Consider the following 22,056-nt stretch of genomic DNA (forward strand, 5'->3'; position numbering starts at 1 on the left):
GGGTTGGAGGCTGAATGGCACTCTTTTGCATCTTGCCATGGTAAAAATGCATGTGATGCAGTAGGAGGTACAACAAAACATGAAGTAAGTGAAGCCAGCCTAAAAGACCAACCACAGACCAAATTCTCATAGCACAGGACATGCATATCTCTTGCAAGGATAATATTAAAGGTACTACCTATTTTCTGATCAAGAAAGAAGAAGTTGCTCTGCATATGAAAACAACACTTCAAACCAGATGAAAACTGTACAGCAATAAAAGGAACAAGGCATTTCCACAAATTCATTGGCATTGCAGAAAACTTAGTTTGATGCTATGTAACATCAGAAACTGAAATTTATGAGGAACATTGTTTCAGTAAAATTACAGATCTGTCTTTAATGTTGAATGACATGGTGGCATGTGTGTGTGATGGACAGTGGTGGCTTGCAGAGGTTGAAAGAATAAGTTTGTAAAACAATGCTGTTTTTGTGCATTTTTGCCACCCTGCTGGCCCAAGAACATCATTCAAGAAATCTACTAGTGACAAAGTTTGAATACCAATAAAAAATGTTTTAAGGAAACTTTCAGTGCTTGAACTTACCACAGCAACTGGGGGATCTTATTCTATATCACAGAAGCTGTCTGAAGAAATAAGTGTTCTAAACATTCACCACCAGGTGTATGAACAGTCGCATCTCAAAGGATGTTAATTTCAGTGACGTTTCCACTTTTTGTATATAATTCAGTACCTTACTTCAATAATAATTGATTATATCCTGCCAATATCACACATGAATAGGCAACAGCAATAAGATCAGTTGTAGAGTAATGTGGATTATCTCTGTTGAGTAATGTGAATTATCTCCTCATTTTTAAAAAATGATATCTTTGTTCACAGTCAGATAAAATGTTGAAATTTTTACAGTACGTTGCTATCATATAGTTGTACAAACTGTGCAAAAATCATATTTTTATGTTCAGTCCCACCTAAACTTTACAAAAAATGAAAAATTCCAAGTTTCAAAAATTCGCAAAAAAGTAAGGAAATATTTGTAAGTGTTCTTGCTCTATATGAGGCTAGTGGTGTATGATATCTAACTATAGGAAAAAAATAGCCACTCATAAATCACTCCTTGTTTGTTATTTTTGGGCCTAAAAAGTGGATTTTTGAAAATTTGGATACCAAACTTTGGAGGTCATTTTGACTGGTTATTTTTGAATTTAGGGTATTTTGTGTAATAGACAATGTTGTAGAGGACACTTGTCTAAAAACAATCATGTCAATTGCAGTGTTGTAACTTAACCCAGTGCAGAGATATTCATATTTTTGCTAACATCGCTACACTGAAACATTGTCACGCTAACAAGCGAAAATGGCTGCCATTCAGTAAAGGTGTAAGGTAAATTTTTTTAAAAAACTGTTTTGAACTTCTCAATTATAGGGTAATCACATATAAAAAAATTGAAATATTTAAAAATGGTCAAGTAACCAACTTAATTTTTATTGGACCACTTCATTTGGATTGACCCAAAATCTTTCATCAGGCATGTTACCGATTTGTGGAAGAAAAAGTGTAGTGCAATAAAAGAAGCAACATAACACAGCTTTTCAGTGCAAAAGCTAAGGCCTTTTGTATACTTTGTCAAGTTATCTGTTCATGTATTTTTGAATTGACTTAAATTATATTTTTGCAGAACACTTTAAATATTTAGTGACTTGCCAACTGTAACAATTTTCCTAAGGGACTGTTGATTGAATTTCTTGTTATTACATCCAAAGTTAACATAGGCTAATTTATTAACGAAGTTCTTTTCCCTGTGTAGGACAGAAATATGTTAATACTACACATAAGTGATGAAAATGATCATCACTATCAGGATTTCCTTCCAGTGAGCTGGGTAGGAATTTTGTGAATGATATGCCTCCATTGGTTTCTGTCCTGTTATAGCTTTTCCCTCTCCATTACATCCCATGTTACTCCTCTCCTCTTGAGATCTTCCGTAACCTGGTCTGTCCATCTCTTTCTAGGCCGCCCAATTGGTCTTCTTCCTGGTACCTCCATCTCCAAATACTGGTGTGGTGTTCGAGTGGGATGCATTCGCTTCACATGACCGAACCACTTCAATCTCAAAGCACTCATTCTCTCCTGAAGTCAATGTCACCTGCAGGTTTCTCCTTACATAATCATTCCTGACTCTGTCTCTCCTAGTTTTTTGTAGAGCTGGCCTAAGCAACTTCATTTCACGTGCTTGTATTTGACTGTCTTGTCCCTTATTTATGACACAGGTCTCTAGACTATACATCACGATTGGTAGAAGATAAATTTTATACATGGTCTGTTTGGCTCTTTGAGGGACTTCCTTGTCCCAGATTAGATTTTGTACTTGGAGTAAGTAGCTAGATCCTTTTGTTATTCTTTTTAAGACTCCTAGTTTGGAACTTCCATCATGTGATATGTTGCAACACAGATAATTGAAACTTTTCACACATTCAACGTTCTCCCTCTCCAGTATGATGTTATAAGATGTGGGTGTCCTGCTCATCTTCATTGCCACTGTCTTGTTCCTACTTACAGTTAACTTGAATTTTTTAAATTTTGTGTTCCAGTTATCTAATCTCCTCTGAACCTCCATTTCCATCTCTCCCCAAATGGTGATGTCATTAGCAAAAACGAAAGTGTTGAGATCTTTTTCTTCTTCCTTCCATGTCTGTAAGTGTAATGAAGAGAAAAGCGAGAGCGAACTGCCTTGCTGAACACCTCTCTTTGTCTTAAACCAATTTGATCTTCCATCTCCTACTTGTACACTGCTCTCACAACCATCGTACAGCATCTGGACTTCTTTAATTAATGAATCAGGAACATTATATTGTTTCAAGCATTCCCATATTTTATCCCTTGGTACACTGTCATATGCTTTTTGCAATTCCTCAAATACTACTATCAAGTTATTTCCTTTTTCCCAATATTTCTCCATTAACTGATGGAGGGAGAAAATGAGATCTATTTTTCCCGTATTACTTCTGATCCCATGCTGTTGTTCCTTTAATTGGTGTTCTAGAATTTTCCGTAATCTTTTTTCTATGACAGTTTCCATTATCTTAAGGCAGTGTGATAACAGTGTGATTACTCGGTAGTTGGTGCATTTCTTTCTACTATCTTTCTTGAACAGTGGTATTATAATTCCTTTTTTCCATTCATCCGGCACTTTGCTTTTTTCCATATCACCCCAGCACCCAGTGTAACCATTGTATTCCATGGATTCTTGTGGCTTTAATCATATCCGCTGTCAGCTCATCTACTCCAGCCGCTTCCCACTTTTCATCTGTTTCAGGGAATTCTCAGTTTGAAACCAAGAGATTAGTTCCTGCTCTTCCTTTAATTCAATGGTTTCAGTGTCACTTTCTTTTGCACCTTCCCCATTCAGTAAGATTTCAAAATAATTCTTCATCTGTTCTCTGATACCTTCCATGTCCTTGATAATATCCCCATCCTCTGTTTCAATCGCTTTTATGTCTTCTCTATCAGATCTTTTACTTTTCAAAAACCCATATAGCAGTTTTTGCTTCCCTTTGCTATCCTGCTCTAGTTTCTGGCTGAATGTTTCCCAACTCTTCTTTTCTTCTTTCACAATTCTCTTTGCTTGGAGTTTCTTTTGTCAGTATTCCTTCTACAGTGTTGTCACCTTGTGTTCATCTTTTGGTACCAGCCCCTGGTTCTGATTTCTTTTCTCAAACTCCATGTTCTCTCTCTCTCTCTCTCTCTCTCTCTCTCTCTCTCTCTCTCTCTCTCTCTCTCCCTCCCTCCCTCCCTCCCTCCCTCCATATTACGTTTTTTAATAGCAACTTTTACTCTATCGTTCCACCAACTGCTTTCTTTGCCTTTCACTTTACCCTTCGTTTTGCCGCATACATGCACAGCACTGTGAACTATTGGTGTTTTAAATAGGTTCCACTCTTCCTCTACACTACCCCTTTCAGTTTTTGTGCTACTAGATTTTGGAAACTTGTCTTATTTTTTTTCTTCTTTCAACTTCCACTCCTTAATTTTTGGCATTCTTTGTACAGCATTCAAACTTTTCATCGTATAATTTAGATCAGCTACTAGTAACCTGTTGTCGCTATCCAAGTGCTCACTTGGTATGTATTTAGTGTCCCTTACTTTTTCCTCCAATTAATTTGCCCGTTAATATATAGTCTATAACTGTCTTAGATTTACCACCCCAGCCATATCTAATAATCTTATGGCTATCTTGTTTCTTGAAGAACGTATTCTTCACTAAAAGATGGTTCCTTATGCACAGATTTAGAATTTCTTCACCCTCAACATTTCATTTTCCATATCCAAAAGGGTCAATCACCTCCTCATATCTATTTCTATCAGTGCCGATCTGAGCATTCAGATCCACAATTATCATAATGTTATCTTCTCTTACTTGGTCTTCCAGTTCTTCAAGGAATTTCGTTTTTTCTTCATCACTGGTCCCTTGCTGATGTTTGTACACTTGGAGTATAGTAAAACTATTCTTTCCCCAGTTCACTCTTGCTCTAATTATCCTTTCACGTACAAAGCTCACAGCTGTAACTGGGCCAATGTCTTTGTGAAACACAAACCCCACTCCATTTTTTGGCTCTTTATTGTGACCCTGCCGGTATAATTTGTACCCACCTCTTAGCAATTTAAGGTTTTTTCGCTTCTACTTAGTCTCACTCAATCCAAGGATATGAATATTTCTCCTCTCCATCATGTCTACAATCTTTTCAGTCTTTCTTGTCAAGGTTATTACATTTAAAGTTCCCACTCTCAACTTGTTTTTGTCTTTTTCTTTGGTTCTAGTTTTCTGTTATTGTTTAGTGTATCTTCTTGCGTTCCTTGGTTTTTCTTCAGGCTGTGATGAGCTGTCATAAAGGAACAAGAAGTGCTGTCTATATTAGGTATTTTTAATCCGAGGCTCGTTCTTTGATTGAAAATAAATTGAAAATCATATGAAATACAAATCTAGAGGCCATACAAACAAACTTGTGTGCTTGAGAGATACCACCCATAAAATTTTTTAAATTTATTCAGTACTAGTAGTTCTGTTAGTCTTTTAATGTTCTTCTCTTATTTGGGTAACCCTTTTTCCTGTATGTTATATACTTAAAGTAAACATACCATTGTATATTTCATTCCTACTATTCAAACTCTGCTTACATTGGTCCCTTTTCTTGTTTCCACCATGTTCTCAAATATTATGGATTTTTAACAAGCTGTTTTATACATTTCAGAAATCATGTTACATGTCTTTTAGTTAGTAGTATTATAATTTTTTACTATTTTGCACCATTGTTTTCCTATGAAGGAGCTGATGGAACAACTCGCGTCATGACAGGACCGACAAGTATACTGCCAAAGACTGCTCAGCAGCCACAGTCTCTTATAAAAATTCAACCATCTGGTCAAACTCCAGTACCAGGTAATAATTTTTAGTAGAATCTAAATCCTTATGAATATCATTATTAGTCACCGATTTGTAACGAAGTGGTATAAATAAAAATATGTGCTAATGTATTTACAACACATATACTGAGTAAGGCAATTGGATTACTGTATTTACCCAAATGCAAGCCAGCATTCCTTTTTGTAATTTTTGTGGTCCAAAAATGCACCTCTTAAGAAACTTGCAGAAGTTGACAAGAACGGTAAGTACAGTTTTACTTTCTACAGCTTCATTCAGAAGCTGTCGGCACACGTCACCGTACATCAAGTCATTTCTCGGTGCTGCCAATATTCACAACATAGCAATGGAAGAACCCTGGAGATACTAATAGGTATCAGATAGATTATATAATGGTAAGACCGAGATTTAGGAACCAGGTTTTAAATTGTAAGACATTTCCAGGGGCAGATGTGGACTCTGACCACAATCTATTGGTTATGAACTGTAGATTAAAACTGAAGAAACTGCAAAAAGGTGGGAATTTAAGGAGATGGGACCTGGATAAACTGACTAAACCAGAAGTTGTACAGAGTTTCAGGGAGAGCATAAGGGAACAATTGACAGGAATGGGGGAAAGAAATACAGTAGAAGAAGAATGGGTAGCTTTGAGGGATGAAATAGTGAAGGCAGCAGAGGATCAAGTAGGTAAAAAGACGAGGGCTAGTAGAAATCCTTGGGTAACAGAAGAAATATTGAATTTAATTGATGAAAGGAGAAAATATAAAAATGCAGTAAATGAAGCAGGCAAAAAGGAATACAAATGTCTCAAAAATGAGATCGACAGGAAGTGCAAAATGGCTAAGCAGGGATGGCTAGAGGATAGATGTAAGGATGTAGAGGCTTATCTCACTAGAGGTAAGATAGATACTGCCTACAGGAAAATTAAGAGAGACCTTTGTAGAAAAGAGAACCACTTGTATGAATATCAAGAGCTCAGATGGCAACCCAGTTGTAAGCAAAGAAGGGAAAGCAGAAAGGTGGAAGGAGTATATAGAGGGTCTATACAAGGGCGATGTACTTGAGGACAATATTATGGAAATGGAAGAGGATGTAGATGAAGATGAAATGGGAGATATGATACTGCGTGAAGAGTTTGACAGAGCACTGAAAGACCTGAGTCGAAACAAGGCCCCAGAAGTAGACAACATTCCATTAGAATTACTGACAGCCTTGGGAGAGCCAGTCCTGACAAAACTCTACCATCTGGTGAGCAAGATGTATGAGACAGGCGAAATACCCTCAGACTTCAAGAAGAATATGATAATCTCAATCCCAAAGAACGCAGGTGTTGAGAGATGTGAAAATTACCGAACTATCAGTTTAATAAGTCACGGCTGCAAAATACTAACGTGGATTCTTTACAGACGAATGGAAAAACTACTAGAAGCCAACCTTGGGGAAGATCAGTTTGGATTCCATAGAAATATTAGAACACGTGAGCCAATACTGACCCTACGGCTTATCTTAGAAGCTAGATTAAGGAAAGGCAAACCTACGTTTGTAGCATTTGTAAACTTAGAGAAAGCTTTTGACAATGTTGACTGGAATACTCTTTTTCAAATTCTGAAGGTGGCAGGGGTAAAATATAGGGAACGAAAGGCTATTTACAATTTGTATCGAAACCAAATGGCAGTTATAAGAGTTGAGGGGCATAAAAGGGAAGCCGTGGTTGGGAAGGGAGTGAGACAGGGTTGTAGCCTCTCCCCGATGTTATTCAATCTGTATATTGAGCAAGCAGTGAAGGAAACAAAAGAAAAATTCGGAGTAGGTATTAAAATCCATGGAGAAGAAATAAAAACTTTGAGGTTCGCCGATGACATTGTAATTCTGTCAGAGACAGCAAAGGGCTTGGAAAAGCAGTTGAATGGAATGGATGGTGTCTTGAAGGGAGGATATAAGATGAACATCAACAAAAGCAAAATGAGGATAATGGAATGTAGTCGAATTAAGTCGGGTGATGTTGAGGGTATTAGATTAGGAAATGAGTCACTTAAAGTAGTAAAGGAGTTTTGCTATTTGGGGAGCAAAATAACTGATGATGGTCGAAGTAGAGAGGATATAAAATGTAGACTGGCAATGGGAAGGAAAGCGTTTCTGAAGAAGAGAAATTTGTTAACATCGAGTATTGATTTAAGTGTTTGGAAGTCGTTTCTGAAAGTATTTGTATGGAGTGTAGCCATGTATGGAAGTGAACATGGACGATAAATAGTTTAGACAAGAAGAGAATAAAAGCTTTCGAAATGTGGTGCTACAGAAGAATGCTGAAGATTAGATGGGTAGATCACATAACTAATGAGGAGGTGTTGAATAGGATTGGAGAGAAGAGAAGTTTGTGGCACAACTTGACTAGAAGAAGGGATCCGTTGGTAGGACTTGTTCTGAGACATCAAGGGATCACCAATTTAGTATTGGAGGGCAGCGTGGAGGGTAAAAATCATAGAGGGAGACCAAGAGATGAATACATCAAGCAGATTCAGAAGGATGTAGGATGCAGTAGGTACTTGGAGATGAAGAAGCGTGCACAGGATAGAGTAGCATGGAGAGCTGCATCAAACCAGTCTCAGGACCGAAGACCACAACAACAACAACAACAGCAATATAGATCCTGACTGTTCAGGTATGCTATGCAGTGAGACTCGCCTGTCACATCCCCACTCACAGCCCACCTGTGTGTAGTTCCTAATTATTGCCGTCTGTATTCTAGGTGGCTATGACCTAACTTACTTGTCGAACAACATTGACAGACGTAGGAGAGACTGTGGGAGAAACATTTTCTGTAGTGATGACAGTACTTCCAGTTTGCACTCTGTACAGATCACTTGTGTTGGAAATGATTTTATGTTGCAGACAAATTATATTATCTAGAATGTTAAAAAAGTAATCTAATAATTACCCTACTTAGCATATAGGTCTACAAGGAACGATACAAATCAGTACCGCCGTGCGCTTAAAGGCGCTGCAGTCTGGAGCCGCAAGACCGCTACGGTCGCAGGTTCGAATCCTGCCTCGGGCATGGATGTTTGTGATGTCCTTAGGTTAGTTAGGTTTAACTAGTTCTAAGTTCTAGGGGACTAATGACCTCAGCAGTTGAGTCCCATAGTGCTCAGAGCCATTTGAACAAATCAGTTCCTTGAATATGTGGATTGAAATACTCTGTTAAGTCAAGATATAACCTTCTTGGATGAAAACACTGTATTTCATTGAAAGAAAAAATACTTTGCAGGTCATTCACATGACATGGAAAGACTGAAGTACAACTCGAACACTTGTTCCAGTACAGTCTTTAAAAGTCTAAGTGGCCCCAGCTACTATAGTTCCGTGCGTATTATTTCAATAGATATCATGAATTCTCACTGCTATTAGTGTTTGTAGTAATTTTAAGTCTCCAACTGGCTAAAGTTAATTTCATTTGAATTGTTACAAATAAATACTACTCTCCACAAAGCCCTGAGAGGTGGTGCCACTTTATACTTTATCTCTCATATAACGAATTATACTTGATTTGATTTTTAAGTGCACCTCAAAGTGAGGGTAAATTTTTTGCCTGAAGTCTCATTTCTGGGGTGTGATTAACATTTATCAATCTATGGTACAACTCCAAGAAATATCCAGAATGAAACATCCCCCAGGCTGTGGCTAAGCCATGTCTCCGCTATATCCTTTCTTTCAGGAGTGCTAGTTCTGCAAGGTTCGCAGGAGGGCTTCTGTAAAGTTTGGAAGGTAGGAGACGAGGTACTGGCAGAAGTAAAGCTGTGAGTACCGGGCGTGAGTCGTGCTTCGGTAGCTCAGTTGGTAGAGCACTTGCCCGCAAAAGGCAAAGGTCCCGAGTTCGAGTCTCGGTCGGGCACACAGTTTTAATCTGCCAGGAAGTTCCAAGAAATATGTTTACCAAGTTCATGGCCGTGTAGCTGCGGCCACAGCAGCTTGTGTGCCTGATGGTAGAACAGCCATCCGTAAGCATGTGGCAGTCTGTGTGTTGTACCAATATTCACAGTAGCAATAAGAGATTTCATTCACCATGAAATAAGAAGGTGATAATTATGGTTTTAGAGTATTTCATTGTGGGTTGTTACACTCCTGGTGGATCCTAATGATACATTCTTAATAATGACAAATGCATTGAGAAAGTTTACTCACCACAATGGAAAAAGTAAGAATTGTTTAGCTGCATCATCACAGATGATGAGGACTTGAGATCTGAAACCAAACAACAGTTGCCTTAGTGGCAACTCATTTCATGTTGGTCATAACAATATTTAAACAGTCCTTGGCAGAATGTAAATAATGAAAGAAGTAAAGGTAATAACCGACCATATAATTGCAACAATGACTCGTTGACAGGTACATAAGACTGAAAACATTCCTAGCTTTTTTACAAATTGTTCTTCAGAATTAATAATAATGCATACCACACAAATGCACTTTCACAGCCACATTGTCCCGGCTGAGACCAGTATGCTCGCACTGCAGACTGACTGGGGTGAGAGATTGTGTTGACTGGGGTAAGAGATTGTTTGGTAGAGTGGGTGTAGAGCATCGCTAAAGTACAAGTGTGGGAAGGTTGCGAAGCAAGAAAAGACTAGAGGAGATCGAGGCCGGGCAGAAACATCCTGGCCTCAGTCTCCACGTGCTGTGCTCAGAATGAGTTTCCACATTCTCACCTCTTGCACCTGCTGTCTTTCCCTCCCCAGTTACCAGTCACCCTTTCCCAACCCCCCCCCCCCCCCTTTTCACCAACTTCTCTTGCCCAAGGAGAGCTGCAGTGCTGACACATTGTAGATGGCCAGGGCAGTGTAGGCATGCAGATGTTGGTGTGTTTTATTAGTTCTGAAGAACAATTTGTCCACAGGTTAGCAACAGTCTCTGTCTTGTTTGTGTGCCTGTCAGTTACTCAGGGTGTGGACTATACGGTGATTTTGTTGTTACCTTCACTCCTTGCGTTATTTATTAATTTTCAAGCAGGCTCCATTTTAGAGCCATAGCAGCCATGTTCTTAAAGAGATACAATATTTTGTTAGTGAATATTCTGGTTCAACCAGATAATAGCAAATGTAAGTGGATTTACGAATTACTTCAACCTGTGGTCTGCAGCAATTACTACAGCTTCCTGTGTATTACAGTTCTTCAAATAGTATGAGGAACTCTATTGCTGAGTACTAAGATGACAGTAACTGTTTGTTCTGAAAACACCTTAAATCTTGCTGTTAGTAACCATAGAGATTTCTCAGTAACTGTCAATTTGAAATTAGAACTTAATAAAGGGTGAAAAAAATGACTGTGGCATTTACAATGTTTTGAAACCAACTAAGGGTACAGTCCAGAATGAAATAAAAAATGTAGGGCAGTGGGAAATATGTAATATTTATCTTATTATAAAACCAGCAATCGTGTTATTAATGTCAGTCAATTATGACCGTCTTAAGACCTAGAAGTAAGTGTACAGACGTAACTTTAATTACAGGTATTTCCAACTTGCACAAATACCAAGTAAAAGCTGTTCTTAATTTGTGTTTCTTTTCTTTTGTCCCTTCTTCCCTTCTTTTTTTGTTTGTAAAACTTTTACTGGTAATGGTGCAATTTAGAAGCTTATACTTATTTACTTCTGACGCAGTACGCAATATGGTAGGTTTTTGTTGTTTTACTTTACAGTACACTGGCAAAGACCACGAGACTTGTAAATAAAGTAATAAATCTTACTCCATGTAAACACACAATTGTCTAACACAATAATAAATATGCTCCCTGCCATACACGAGCCTCGAATCCTGATCTCCATGCGTTAAAATCGTGCATGTGGGCCCAGAGCCACACTGACATGAATACTTGACTTGGGTTGGGATGAGCGGGTGGGACAGACAGATAGGCTCCACCACTACTCGTGTGGCAAGGTATGTCATCTGATAATGTCATATGTTCAACATTTGGCATCCACTTTTGGTTTATTTTCTGAGATTGCGTCTTCATGTGTCTCATATTAAATTACTTGTCTCAGCATCATCTACGTTGCTTTGGATGTTTTTAAACATTAATAAGAATCACTCTGTATGTAGGTGGTACAGTCATAATAACTAGCCATACGAGCTCCATCCTGAAGTTATAAATCTTGAGTACCATGAGCACCATTGCTACACACATATTGTCACTTTGAGGAAACAAGCTACACTGCCATGCAGCAGTGAGTGACATGTATACGTTCTAGCATGCTAGATGTCTTTGCTGCACATCAGTTCACATTACTTCAGTAGTAATATTATTTTTAATTAAGTGTACAAGATATTTCCTGCTGAACTTAGTACAAGTACAAGAGTCATTCAATAGACACCCCGAAGAAGAATGTATTATGAGAATGGAAAACAACACTAATTTATTTTTAAATGTAATCCCCCTCAAGTTCCATGCAATTATGTCAGTGCTGGACAAGCTTCTCAGTTCCATGTGCAAAGAAATCTTGGTGTGGCGGCGGTGTGGGGGGGGGGGGGGGGGGGCAGTAACCACTTATTCCAGTGGATTAAAAATGTGATAATCTGAAGGTACTGGATCTTGGAAATATGGGAGTTGGGACAAGCGGGAAAACTTCAGGTTCTTGATGGTATCTAATATGACTAGCAGTTTGTGGCCTCACATTGTCATGCGGTAGCAGGATGCCACTGGACACCACTCCACACTGCTCTCTCAAGGTTGCTGATTCCAGATTTTCATACATAAGGTTTGCATATGTCCCACTGTTCATATTTTGACCTCTCAACATTTAATGTTCAAGAATGTTGCCACTCCATTGAAGGCCGCATTTGATCAGGTTCGAAAAAATGCACCAAACTTTCATCGCCTGTTACAATATGGTGAAGAAATATCGCCCCATTCAGTCATGTACAGATGTTTTGTAACCCACATTGTGCACACTTTCTTAAACGTCAGTATATCATGAACAGTATGGAGGGGTGAGCCAGCACTGATGTTCATAGTTACTGCAACATCACGCACCATAATATACCTGTTTCCCCATATCAGCTCACACAGTGTTGTTCACTGTGACTGTACAGACACAGCGTCCTGGGCTTGGGGAATCTTCAACACTTGTCACACCCGTTCGAACTTGTCTGCAGTCTCGTAGAGTTGCGTTATACTCAAACATCTTTTGCCATACTGCACTGCCATCCAACGCTGGATTTTGACTAGTTTCAACCCTTCAGCTAACAGAAATCTGATCACATATTGCTGCTCCTCATTGGTGCAACCTGCAAGAGTGCAGCCATTTTGTTTCACTGATTCCCAGCATTGTGTGGGTGTGGCTTGTCATGTATTTTGTGATACTATTTGCTGGTTTGTTTGTGTAGACACAGCATGTGCCCTGAGAAAGAAGTAGTTTTTGCTCTGCTTTATTAACAAACTGCAGACTTTGTGTAATGATAGTTTGCATTGTACAATGGTACTGTATATTGCTCATTACATTGTTAGTATAATATTTGTAATAAAGCCTCCTTCCTCATTACATTTTATTGAACTGAATCTCACAAATAGACGATGTGTGACAAATAGTGCTGTTTATGTCCGATGACATTTGCGCATTTCATTGCATGTTATTGTGAACAAGTCATGGGCTCCCATTTAATGACTGGATTGCATGGGCATGATGTGTACACTTGGGTGAGGGGTTATTTGTTCTGCTCTATTAATAACATAGTTCTATTTTAATGAAGCTTCCTTTCTCATTACATGTTATTCTATAATATGTAAATACAATCATTCACATTTTTATATCTATTTGCACTAAATTCTGCCAGAAAGATTTTGTGCACTGAATTAAAAAGAATATTTCTATTGAAGTCATGTAAACTGATGTGCAGCGGCAAATCTACATGCCAGACAGTATACATGTCACTCGCTGCTGTACAGCAATATAATCACAGTATTGTTCATGGTAGTCAAAGTTTGTAACATGGGCATGAAGCTTATACGGCTAATTATTATGACTGTGCAATCTATATATATAGTGACACAAATGTGTAGTATACTGTGTCTGCACAGATATGAAAATGTTGTCATATTTGCTCTAAATGATTTCCGATTCTGTTACTTGTGTAGTTTGGGAATATTTTTATGTCAAGCTTATGTCTTTATGCTTTTATTTAGGTCTGAAGATGGTCATTGTTGACTGAAATTAATAACCTCGAAAACAATCAAATATTGATAAAAAAATTTAATTGGATAGATAAAAAGTCTGCTCACCAAGTAAGGGCAGAACACAAACATAAAAGACTGATGTGATTGGCAAGCTTTCAGAGCCAGTGGCTCCTTCTTCAGGCAGAAGGATTGAATGAGAAGGAAGGAGGGTGAAGAAAAAGGACTCGAGAGGTCTAGGAAAAGGGGTACATTTCAGGAAAGTCACCCAGAACTGTTGGTCAGGGGAGACTTACCATTCGGGATGAGAAGGAAAGACTGATTGTTGGGGACTGCTTTGGATGAGATTTGAAAACCTGAGAACAATCAGTCTTTCCTTCTCATCCCAAAGGGTAAGTCTCCCCTGACCCGCAGTTCTGGGTGACTTTACCAAAATCTACCTCTTTTCCTAGACTTCTCCAGTCCTTTTCCTTCACCCTTCTTCCTTCCCCTTCAACCCTTCTGCATGAAGAAGGAGCCACTGGCTCCAAAAACTTGCCAATCACAACAGTCTTTTATGTGTGCGCTCTGCCGGCGCTTGGTGAGTAGATTTTTTGTCTATCCAATTAAATGAAATTAATAACCTGATTGATAAATATTTGTGGTCGATGAATGTAGTTATAATAGAATAAATACTTCTTGGATCATTGGAATATTTGACTGTGAGAATGTTGCATCTTGTCAAAGTGTAATATTCCTTCTGGAGTTATGAAAGACCCATTTTGCCACATAGTAAATATTATAGTAATAATGCAATTGATTATAATATGATTAGTAATTATTGTCATAAATTGTGCGCAAAATTATTGTTGGTTCAACATGTAGTTGGATGCAGTCATGTGCAACACACACATTATGAAGGTCTAGGACGATACAATATAACATTGCGGTACGCCAGATAATGTATTTAGAATGTGAATATAAAATACTTTATTTTTATGTCTGAGAGAGTAATGTCTCTTTCATTGTCGCAGTTTGTTTCATATAAGTTGTATATTACTGACATATTCAATTCTGGTGGTAAATATTTTCTATCCATGTTGTCCTTCTTACTGTAGTGTATGTAGTACATGGTAAAGGAGTCAGTAAATGTCAGGATAATTTCCTATCTATGCTTCGGTGTTTTGTCATGTCTTTCAGGTTTTCCTCAAACAGCGGGAGCAGGCAAGCTCGTTGAAACAGGCAGGCTCCTCGCCTTTCTTTCTTTTCTTTCTTTCTTTCTTTCTTCTTCTTCTTCTTCTTCTTTATTTTTTTTTTTTTTTTTTTTTTTTTTTTTTTTTTTTAAAAAAATGCCAGAGCTATAATTCCATCTATAATGAACAACATTCCCCAGTCAAACTTCTTACTAAGAATATGCTCTATCCCATTAGCATCTGGTAATTTGTTATGTCATGATCCTTTGTTGCAAGATCTTTGGATTGGATTCCTGAGACTGATATCTTGGTAAATCGATATTTTAGTAACCATCACATGCCCTCCAATTGGTGATGAATTTTAATCCAATTTCCAGTACAGTGGAATTTTGTTAGCACATATTTGAAAGGACTGCAGATTTGGAACATCATAAGCAGGAAAACGTACTACTGAAAAATACCTAATGTGGCAGTGATTTGATTTTTTTGTCGATGGAAATGCAGAATTACAGGTACCACACTTGGCGTAATATGGGATCACACTTTGTGATGTGCTACAATGATAATTTCTAATTCAAAATGCAACTTTTCAAGATTTTTGAATTATGAAACCCAGGAACCCTCAAAATTATATGTTAGTTTACAAGAAGCAAAAATGTGTTAAATATGACGACATTGACTAAATCCAACATACTTCTGCCATCAGCCAGCTGGAATGCAGGAAAGTCATGTGACGTGAGTGCACCCTCTAACATCCAAAATACGTTTCTGGCATGTAACGAAGAAAAAATAAAAATATGCTAAAATTGCAATTTTATTACACTTCTCAAAAATAAACAAACATCATTCATTTGGTGTCTGTCTGTTAGTGAATCACTACTGGTAACTGAATAGGGATTGTCATTTCAACAAACTATCGGTATGTTGTACATCTTGTTAGCCTTACTACACTATAACGTGACAATATACAGTGCGTTCTGTCTTCACAAAGATTTGAAAAATGTATCAACAGTTCTTTTTTTTACATATAATAATTTTTATGTTGTATTTTCCATCTTGGTTGATGTGTTCATCATTTCTACGTCGGCTTCAAAACTCAAAACATAATACTTAACTGTGTCCATTGGTTCAATAGCTTCTGACATTGTAGGAACCAGTAAAGTTTCTGGTTTATCCTTGCCTTCACTTCCCTCCTGTTTGTCTGCCGTCTGCTCCTTCAACACATCCTCAGATGTCATGACTGAAAGATGGCAGTATCTTAATTACAATCAACATATTCATTAAATCTAAGACAATCAGTGTTTTCATCTCATCCAATTATTTGCTGCTGTTGTTCAATTGACATTGCTTTGTTTTCTGGCATTATGTCTTGTGTAAGTACCAGTATCTGATGAAAACCAGTCTTCGTGAAGCTGTTTGGTATTGTGCTTTCTTGCACGGAATCCCAAGCACTTCTTACAAAATGCATAGCATCCAAAATTGTAAACTTTCTCATTGTAGAGGGAGCCAGCCTCTTCTTTACAAGAATCTTAAATGATTTATGCTTCAGCCATTTTGTAATGCCTTGGGCAACTGGCTGAAGGTGGCTTGTACGAGTTGGAGAAAAAAACTACATTTATGTTACATAGATACATTGTAGCTTGGTGATGTGGTGCATACAGGTTAATAAACAGGTTGTTTTTCCTATGTCTGATACCAAATCTTGCATCCCAGGCAGGCAAGAATTGTTTGAAAATAGTTGTTGTTAGACATGCATTTGCATTAGGCGTGTATTGACATGAAATGCCTGCACATTTTTGAAGCATTGTGGACTCATCGCCTTTCCAGTTAACTGCATCAACTTTTCTGCCCCACTTTTGTTACAGAATAATAAAACCGTTAGCGGCTCTGTAGTAAATTTTCCGCCATGGCATTTTTCTCCACTGAATGCAAGAGTTTTGTCAGGCAGAAGGTGAAAAAATAAGCCCATTTCATCTCCATTAAAAATGTCATTGGAAATGTAATTTTCTGTGACGGAGGGAAGAGTATTTTTCCATGACTGAACAGTGTCATCATTTATGCTTCCAGACTCACCTCGAACTAATTTATACACTAAATTATGCCTTTTCTTGAACCTTTCAATACAGCTATTGAACACCTTGAAATCTGTGAGTCCCAACTCTTGTTGCATTTAGCATGAACTACTGTATCTTCAGTTGAAATGTTTGAAGCATCAGCTTGTTTTATCAACTTTAGTAGTACATTTTCCAGTTCTGGAAACTGAGCATTGCACACTCATTTTTGTTTGCTGTTTTCTCCTTCTAAATATGTTACATACACGTTTTTGTTTCCCCACTATTGTATTTAATGTTGATGGATGAATGCTCAGTTTTCATGTTATATCAGCTCGTTTCTTGTGTGAATTTTTGTCCATTTCCTGAATAATGCTCCACTTTTCATTGTTGGTAAACAGGCTCACTGTCTTTTTATCCATGTTGAACTGGTGCACCGTTTAACACACATGAAAAAAAGAAAATGACCTTGGTGGGAGGGAATGGGGGACGACTTAACGCTAAACACGAACAAAGGAGACAGTGACTGAATGACATGTTGTTCAGTTTGTTGTCCACTACAGAAGACAGAAGTTCTCAGAGCTACTGCCAACCTATACGAACTAGCAAACAATCTGTTCGACTTGCAGAAGTGCAGACAGTGAATAGCATTGTCTGCCTGCATATTTCCTCTCCATGCTGCCATGAACATCCTACACCTACCACTCTCACAACTCTCGGCTGCAAAAGTTGCCCAAACAGTATTGATATCCCCAGATTAGAATGTGCTAAGCTGTCAGGGAGAATGCACAAATAAGTCAGTTTAACATGCTTTTAATTCTGTTGGGACTGAGACTTCCAAAAATGGATGTTCTGTTTGTGAAAACACGATAGTAACAGATGTACTAACAAGAGTCCATTATATATCAGGCCGTTACAAGCTTGAAATAGTCACTTGCTTTAAGTTTTATTTCTATGGATTTACCCAGTTTTCACCTTGTTGATATGATTGCTGTCATGATTCACTGAGTTTCTTACTGATAACCTTTTTATGACAGCTGGAATCTCTTTTCTGCTTAAGACCGCATTGATCTGAAATGCAAAAAATAGCAAATAATGACTTACACTTTGTCAAAACATTGTTGCACATAGCAGCAAATGCCCTAAGTGCTTTGCCAAACAAAAATCATTTAACTTGATTTTTCTTCAGGTATCTCTCAAAGGTGCAATGAACAAACATAACAGATTCATCACTGGAGGTATATTTCCCCAGTTGGTATGTACTATCATCATGGGAGAAGAAAAGTCAGAGGTTGACAGTGTTTCATTCTCTCTATTGACCATCTTGCATCACATTTACTAATCTTCAATACTCGCACCATGGAACAGCTTGCAGTGTCACATTGTTCACACCACAAGTGATCTTGTAGTGTCACATTGGTTCACATGTGGCAACATTGTAATAACACAGTACCAAAATTGCTCTCATAGACCATGATCTTGCCTACTAGTTCCATTATCCATCTCAAAATAAGCTGCAGAGGCAGTTGGTCACCTGTGGCACTGAGCTATCCATATAATAAAACAAGGATGAAAAATACAAACACAACAAGGAAATAGTAACAAATTTTCTATAGCAGCATTGACCACACTAGGCATGGACTGTTTTTCATACATTGAGAATCGGTTCTGATTTTACCTGAAGCTCTAATTAGTGCTGATTAAGACATTTCTGATGACTTTATTTTTGTTCCTGTAGCTGTGTTTTAAATAACTGAACTTTTTTTTCCTTGCATTTCAAAGGGACACCATCAAATCAACAGCGTGTGCAGATTGTCAAAGGACCTGATGGAAAATTACAAGTCCGTGGTTTGATGCCTGGTAAGTTATTTATCATTTACAAGACATATTTTATTTTTACCCAGAATTTTGTCTTCATACACTCTGAATTTTCTAATACAGATGAATTAATTGTAAAAAATAATTTAAAAAAAAATTGTTGTTATCTGTAACTCTTAACTCACAAAAGCCAATCTTACTATAAGGCTTCAACTCCTTTCACAAAGTGCCTTTTCTTTGTAACAGTAATTTATTGTACTCTATCTCTACAGTTGGACCCTTGTTCTCCAATAGTTGGACAGTGTTATATTTATCATCTTTGGGTGCTATGTGAGCTACTTACATCCCACACCTACGTGTGAGTACCATTACGTGTAAACCCACCGCTTCCCCTATTCAGCCTCATGGTAACTCACAGATGATGCCGTGATCCTAAGTGTCCTCTCCAGGATACTAACAATGTCATCAACATGCTATCTTCTAAGAAGCTAACCCCAGCAGAAATACCAGTCTTCTCAAAAGATCTTACTTTGGCCAAAAATCCAGGTTTAATTACGCTGGACTTGACAAGAATCTTTTCTCCTTCATCTGTTGCCCTCATTGGAAAGATGTCTTCACCATTCACCCTGCTAAACACAGGTAACTTTAATCTGGAGGACTGTCAACACTGACTCATCAGGCTGTCATTATGTGGGTCGGCGAGTAGCCCTTTGCATCTTAGTTCATGTAAAATGATTGGTCAAAATCATTACCTAATCCATGCTAATGTCTCCATGACACTAACTTCAACACTGGACATTGTGTGTTATTTAATTGCCCTATTTGTGTATATAATCTTCATTTTACAGGATGGTTAACTTATACACTCTGTTGTTAAACAAATTTTTAAAACTCTATATTTCTCCATAAGTCTTAGAGATAAATTAGGGCACTAATAAGATCTACATTGGTAATTTGGTATTGGTTGATGAGGGTTGTTTTCTCATTCTGTTTTTATAACTGTATCCCTTTGCATCCTAGAAATATAGTGTTGATACATTAACAAAATTCAGGAACTACTCGAGTATTTTATTCTAAATTAATTTAAAACTCCCACCATCATCCTCCTCCTCTAAAGCACAAGTTTCTCCAGTAAATTCCTTCCATTAGCAGCTGATCAGACATAAAATAAACTGCCTCTCAGCATCAGATATGTTAAATATGTGCCCTCTTAAAAAAATGTATCTTTTTAAACAATGTGAATTCTCTTTTATTTTTATTTTGTGGTACTATACTTCACTTATTGTAGTGGTATGCAATTACGAAGGTGGCCATGTGACGTGTCTTGTGCAGAGAGATGTAGAAAATACTTTACAGTGTCACCAGTGTGCCCCCTGTCTTTGTCCCATGCTCAACTCTCCATCCATTGCCTACCATGGTAACTGGCAGCGTTGGGATAAGCGTCGCATCAGGCCACTGCTTCTGCTTCTGGCTCTCCCCACAAACATTTATGGGCTCAGAAAACTGATACTGTCATGTTTGCATTATGCCATCCATAAGGAATACTACAGTGGCTATGTACTTTCACCGTACCTAAACTAACATGAAAATCATTGCTTAATGTTCTAGGCACTCCCCAAATTGCACACTACAGGCATACACTATAGTAAGGCACTATTGATTGAAGCAACATGGAGTGCACTGAGCCTTGCCACTGCAGTTCGCCCCACCACCTGTCTCCTTACTTGCACACCACTATACACTCTTGCAAAGGAAATAAATCATATTTTATTTTCTTACTTTTTAGGTCAGCAGCTCGTGCAAATGCCAGATGGAAAGCTCCATGTCCTCAACAATCCTCAGATTCAAGCTCAACCTCAACAGGTATCTGTGCTTTGCATTTCTACAATGTTTTCTTGAAATCCAGGAAATAAAAGTTATTGCAAATCATCTTGCATTGATATCCACACAAGACTATATAAAATTCTTGTGTTTTACGTGATGTGTTAATGATGGCTGAGCTAATTTTAATCAAGAACTGTTCTAGAAAGAATAATCATCAGCACAATGATTGAGACAAATGCAGTGTAAATTGATTGACATATCAATGTTATTCCTGGAAGGATTTTCTTAAATATTATTCATATCTCTCTTACCCAGTGATATGAGCAGGGTCTGATAGGGAGAATCACACAAGTCACAGTGTGTAAGAAGGCAGACAGGCAACATACTGCTGTCTTTCACAATGGCACTCAAAGAGACAGCTCAACATAATATTTTAAGTAATAGAAAAGGAAGCAGCAAATACATGTAAAAGTTGTCCTTTTTTGGTGTGTGTGTGTGTGTGTGTGTGTGTGTGTGTGTGTGTGGGGGGGGGGGGGGGGCAATGTCTTCTATATTTTAATCTAATTTTAATATTCAGCTAATATTTCTGCTAGATGTTTCATGCTGTTGCCATTAAATTCAAGCATTGTGTAATCTATTGCATGTTTGTGTGAAAAGGAGACTGTTTAACTGTTAATAGTATACTAAGTGCATATTTCTACACAGAAATAGTAATAAACTTATAAGATGTAGCCAATAATATTGTAATTTAAGGTAAGTTATAGTTGTTGCCACTTCTGTTTTCACATTTCATTAGATTTGTTTTGTAGTGTTGATAGTGTAATAACATATTTAAGAATGAGTTTGAAAATGTAGTTTCCCTGAAATTTTTCAAGTTTTATGAATAACTGTATTAAAAATAAGTCTCCAAAATAGATGCATGCACTCAAAGTATCAGTGCTAGCTTTGTGAAGTTTGTTATTCACTGCATTTGTAAATAATAGGTGCTTGCTTCTGTAATTGCTTTGTTTATGAATCACAATATTTCTTCTCACACTATGATCTACACACCAAAATAATTATGAGATCTGTCTATACATACTTTTACATCATGGAGTAAATGCAGGTGAAGCAATATTGAAACGTTCAATAAAGAAAATATTTGGCCAGAAGAACAACTGCAACTGAGGAACATGTTACTGGAATAAAAACTCACTTCAGTTGTAAGTAATTTGCCTTTTTTATAGCACGGCCAGTTTCAGAAACTTGAAACTCCATTGTCATGTTCCACTAAATAATTAAAAATCCCGAATGTGTGGTGTTTGGGCCAGTGAGACCCACACCAAACAACACATGGCAGCCTAGGTATAGTGACTGAGGCGCACACCTCAACAGCTGATAAGGAACTGTAGGAACCACCTGATGATGGAGCTTTAAGCTTCCAAAACTGGTAGTGGGAAAAAAAAGGATGAGAGAGGGACAAATTACTTATAACTGAAGGGGATTTTTATTCCAGCAATGTAGAGAAAGGTAATCCAATCTCGCAGCAAAATAACCTACTGTAATCTGTTGCACAGGGAGTCGTGACATGTGTGAGGTAGCAGCTACTGTTGTAGTTCCTCAGTGTGTAATT

General features: G+C 37.8%; 1 protein-coding gene and 1 non-coding gene across 2 annotated transcripts in view; both read left to right on the forward strand.

The window, feature by feature from the left end:
* Positions 1-22,056, forward strand: part of LOC124614612 (nucleosome-remodeling factor subunit NURF301) — a 298,073-nt gene that overhangs the window by 210,971 nt on the left and 65,046 nt on the right. The window contains exons 24-26 of the mRNA XM_047142958.1: positions 5,324-5,437; positions 18,585-18,662; positions 20,407-20,483. Of these exons, the coding sequence (XP_046998914.1) occupies positions 5,324-5,437; positions 18,585-18,662; positions 20,407-20,483 (269 nt within the window). The remainder of the gene's footprint in view (positions 1-5,323; positions 5,438-18,584; positions 18,663-20,406; positions 20,484-22,056) is intronic.
* On the forward strand, positions 9,235-9,309 carry Trnal-caa. The gene has a single exon. It is a non-coding gene; the product is annotated as a tRNA-Leu (tRNA).

Source organism: Schistocerca americana, chromosome 1 (assembly GCF_021461395.2).
Source record: "Schistocerca americana isolate TAMUIC-IGC-003095 chromosome 1, iqSchAmer2.1, whole genome shotgun sequence".
NCBI classification, from domain to species: Eukaryota; Metazoa; Arthropoda; class Insecta; order Orthoptera; family Acrididae; genus Schistocerca; species Schistocerca americana.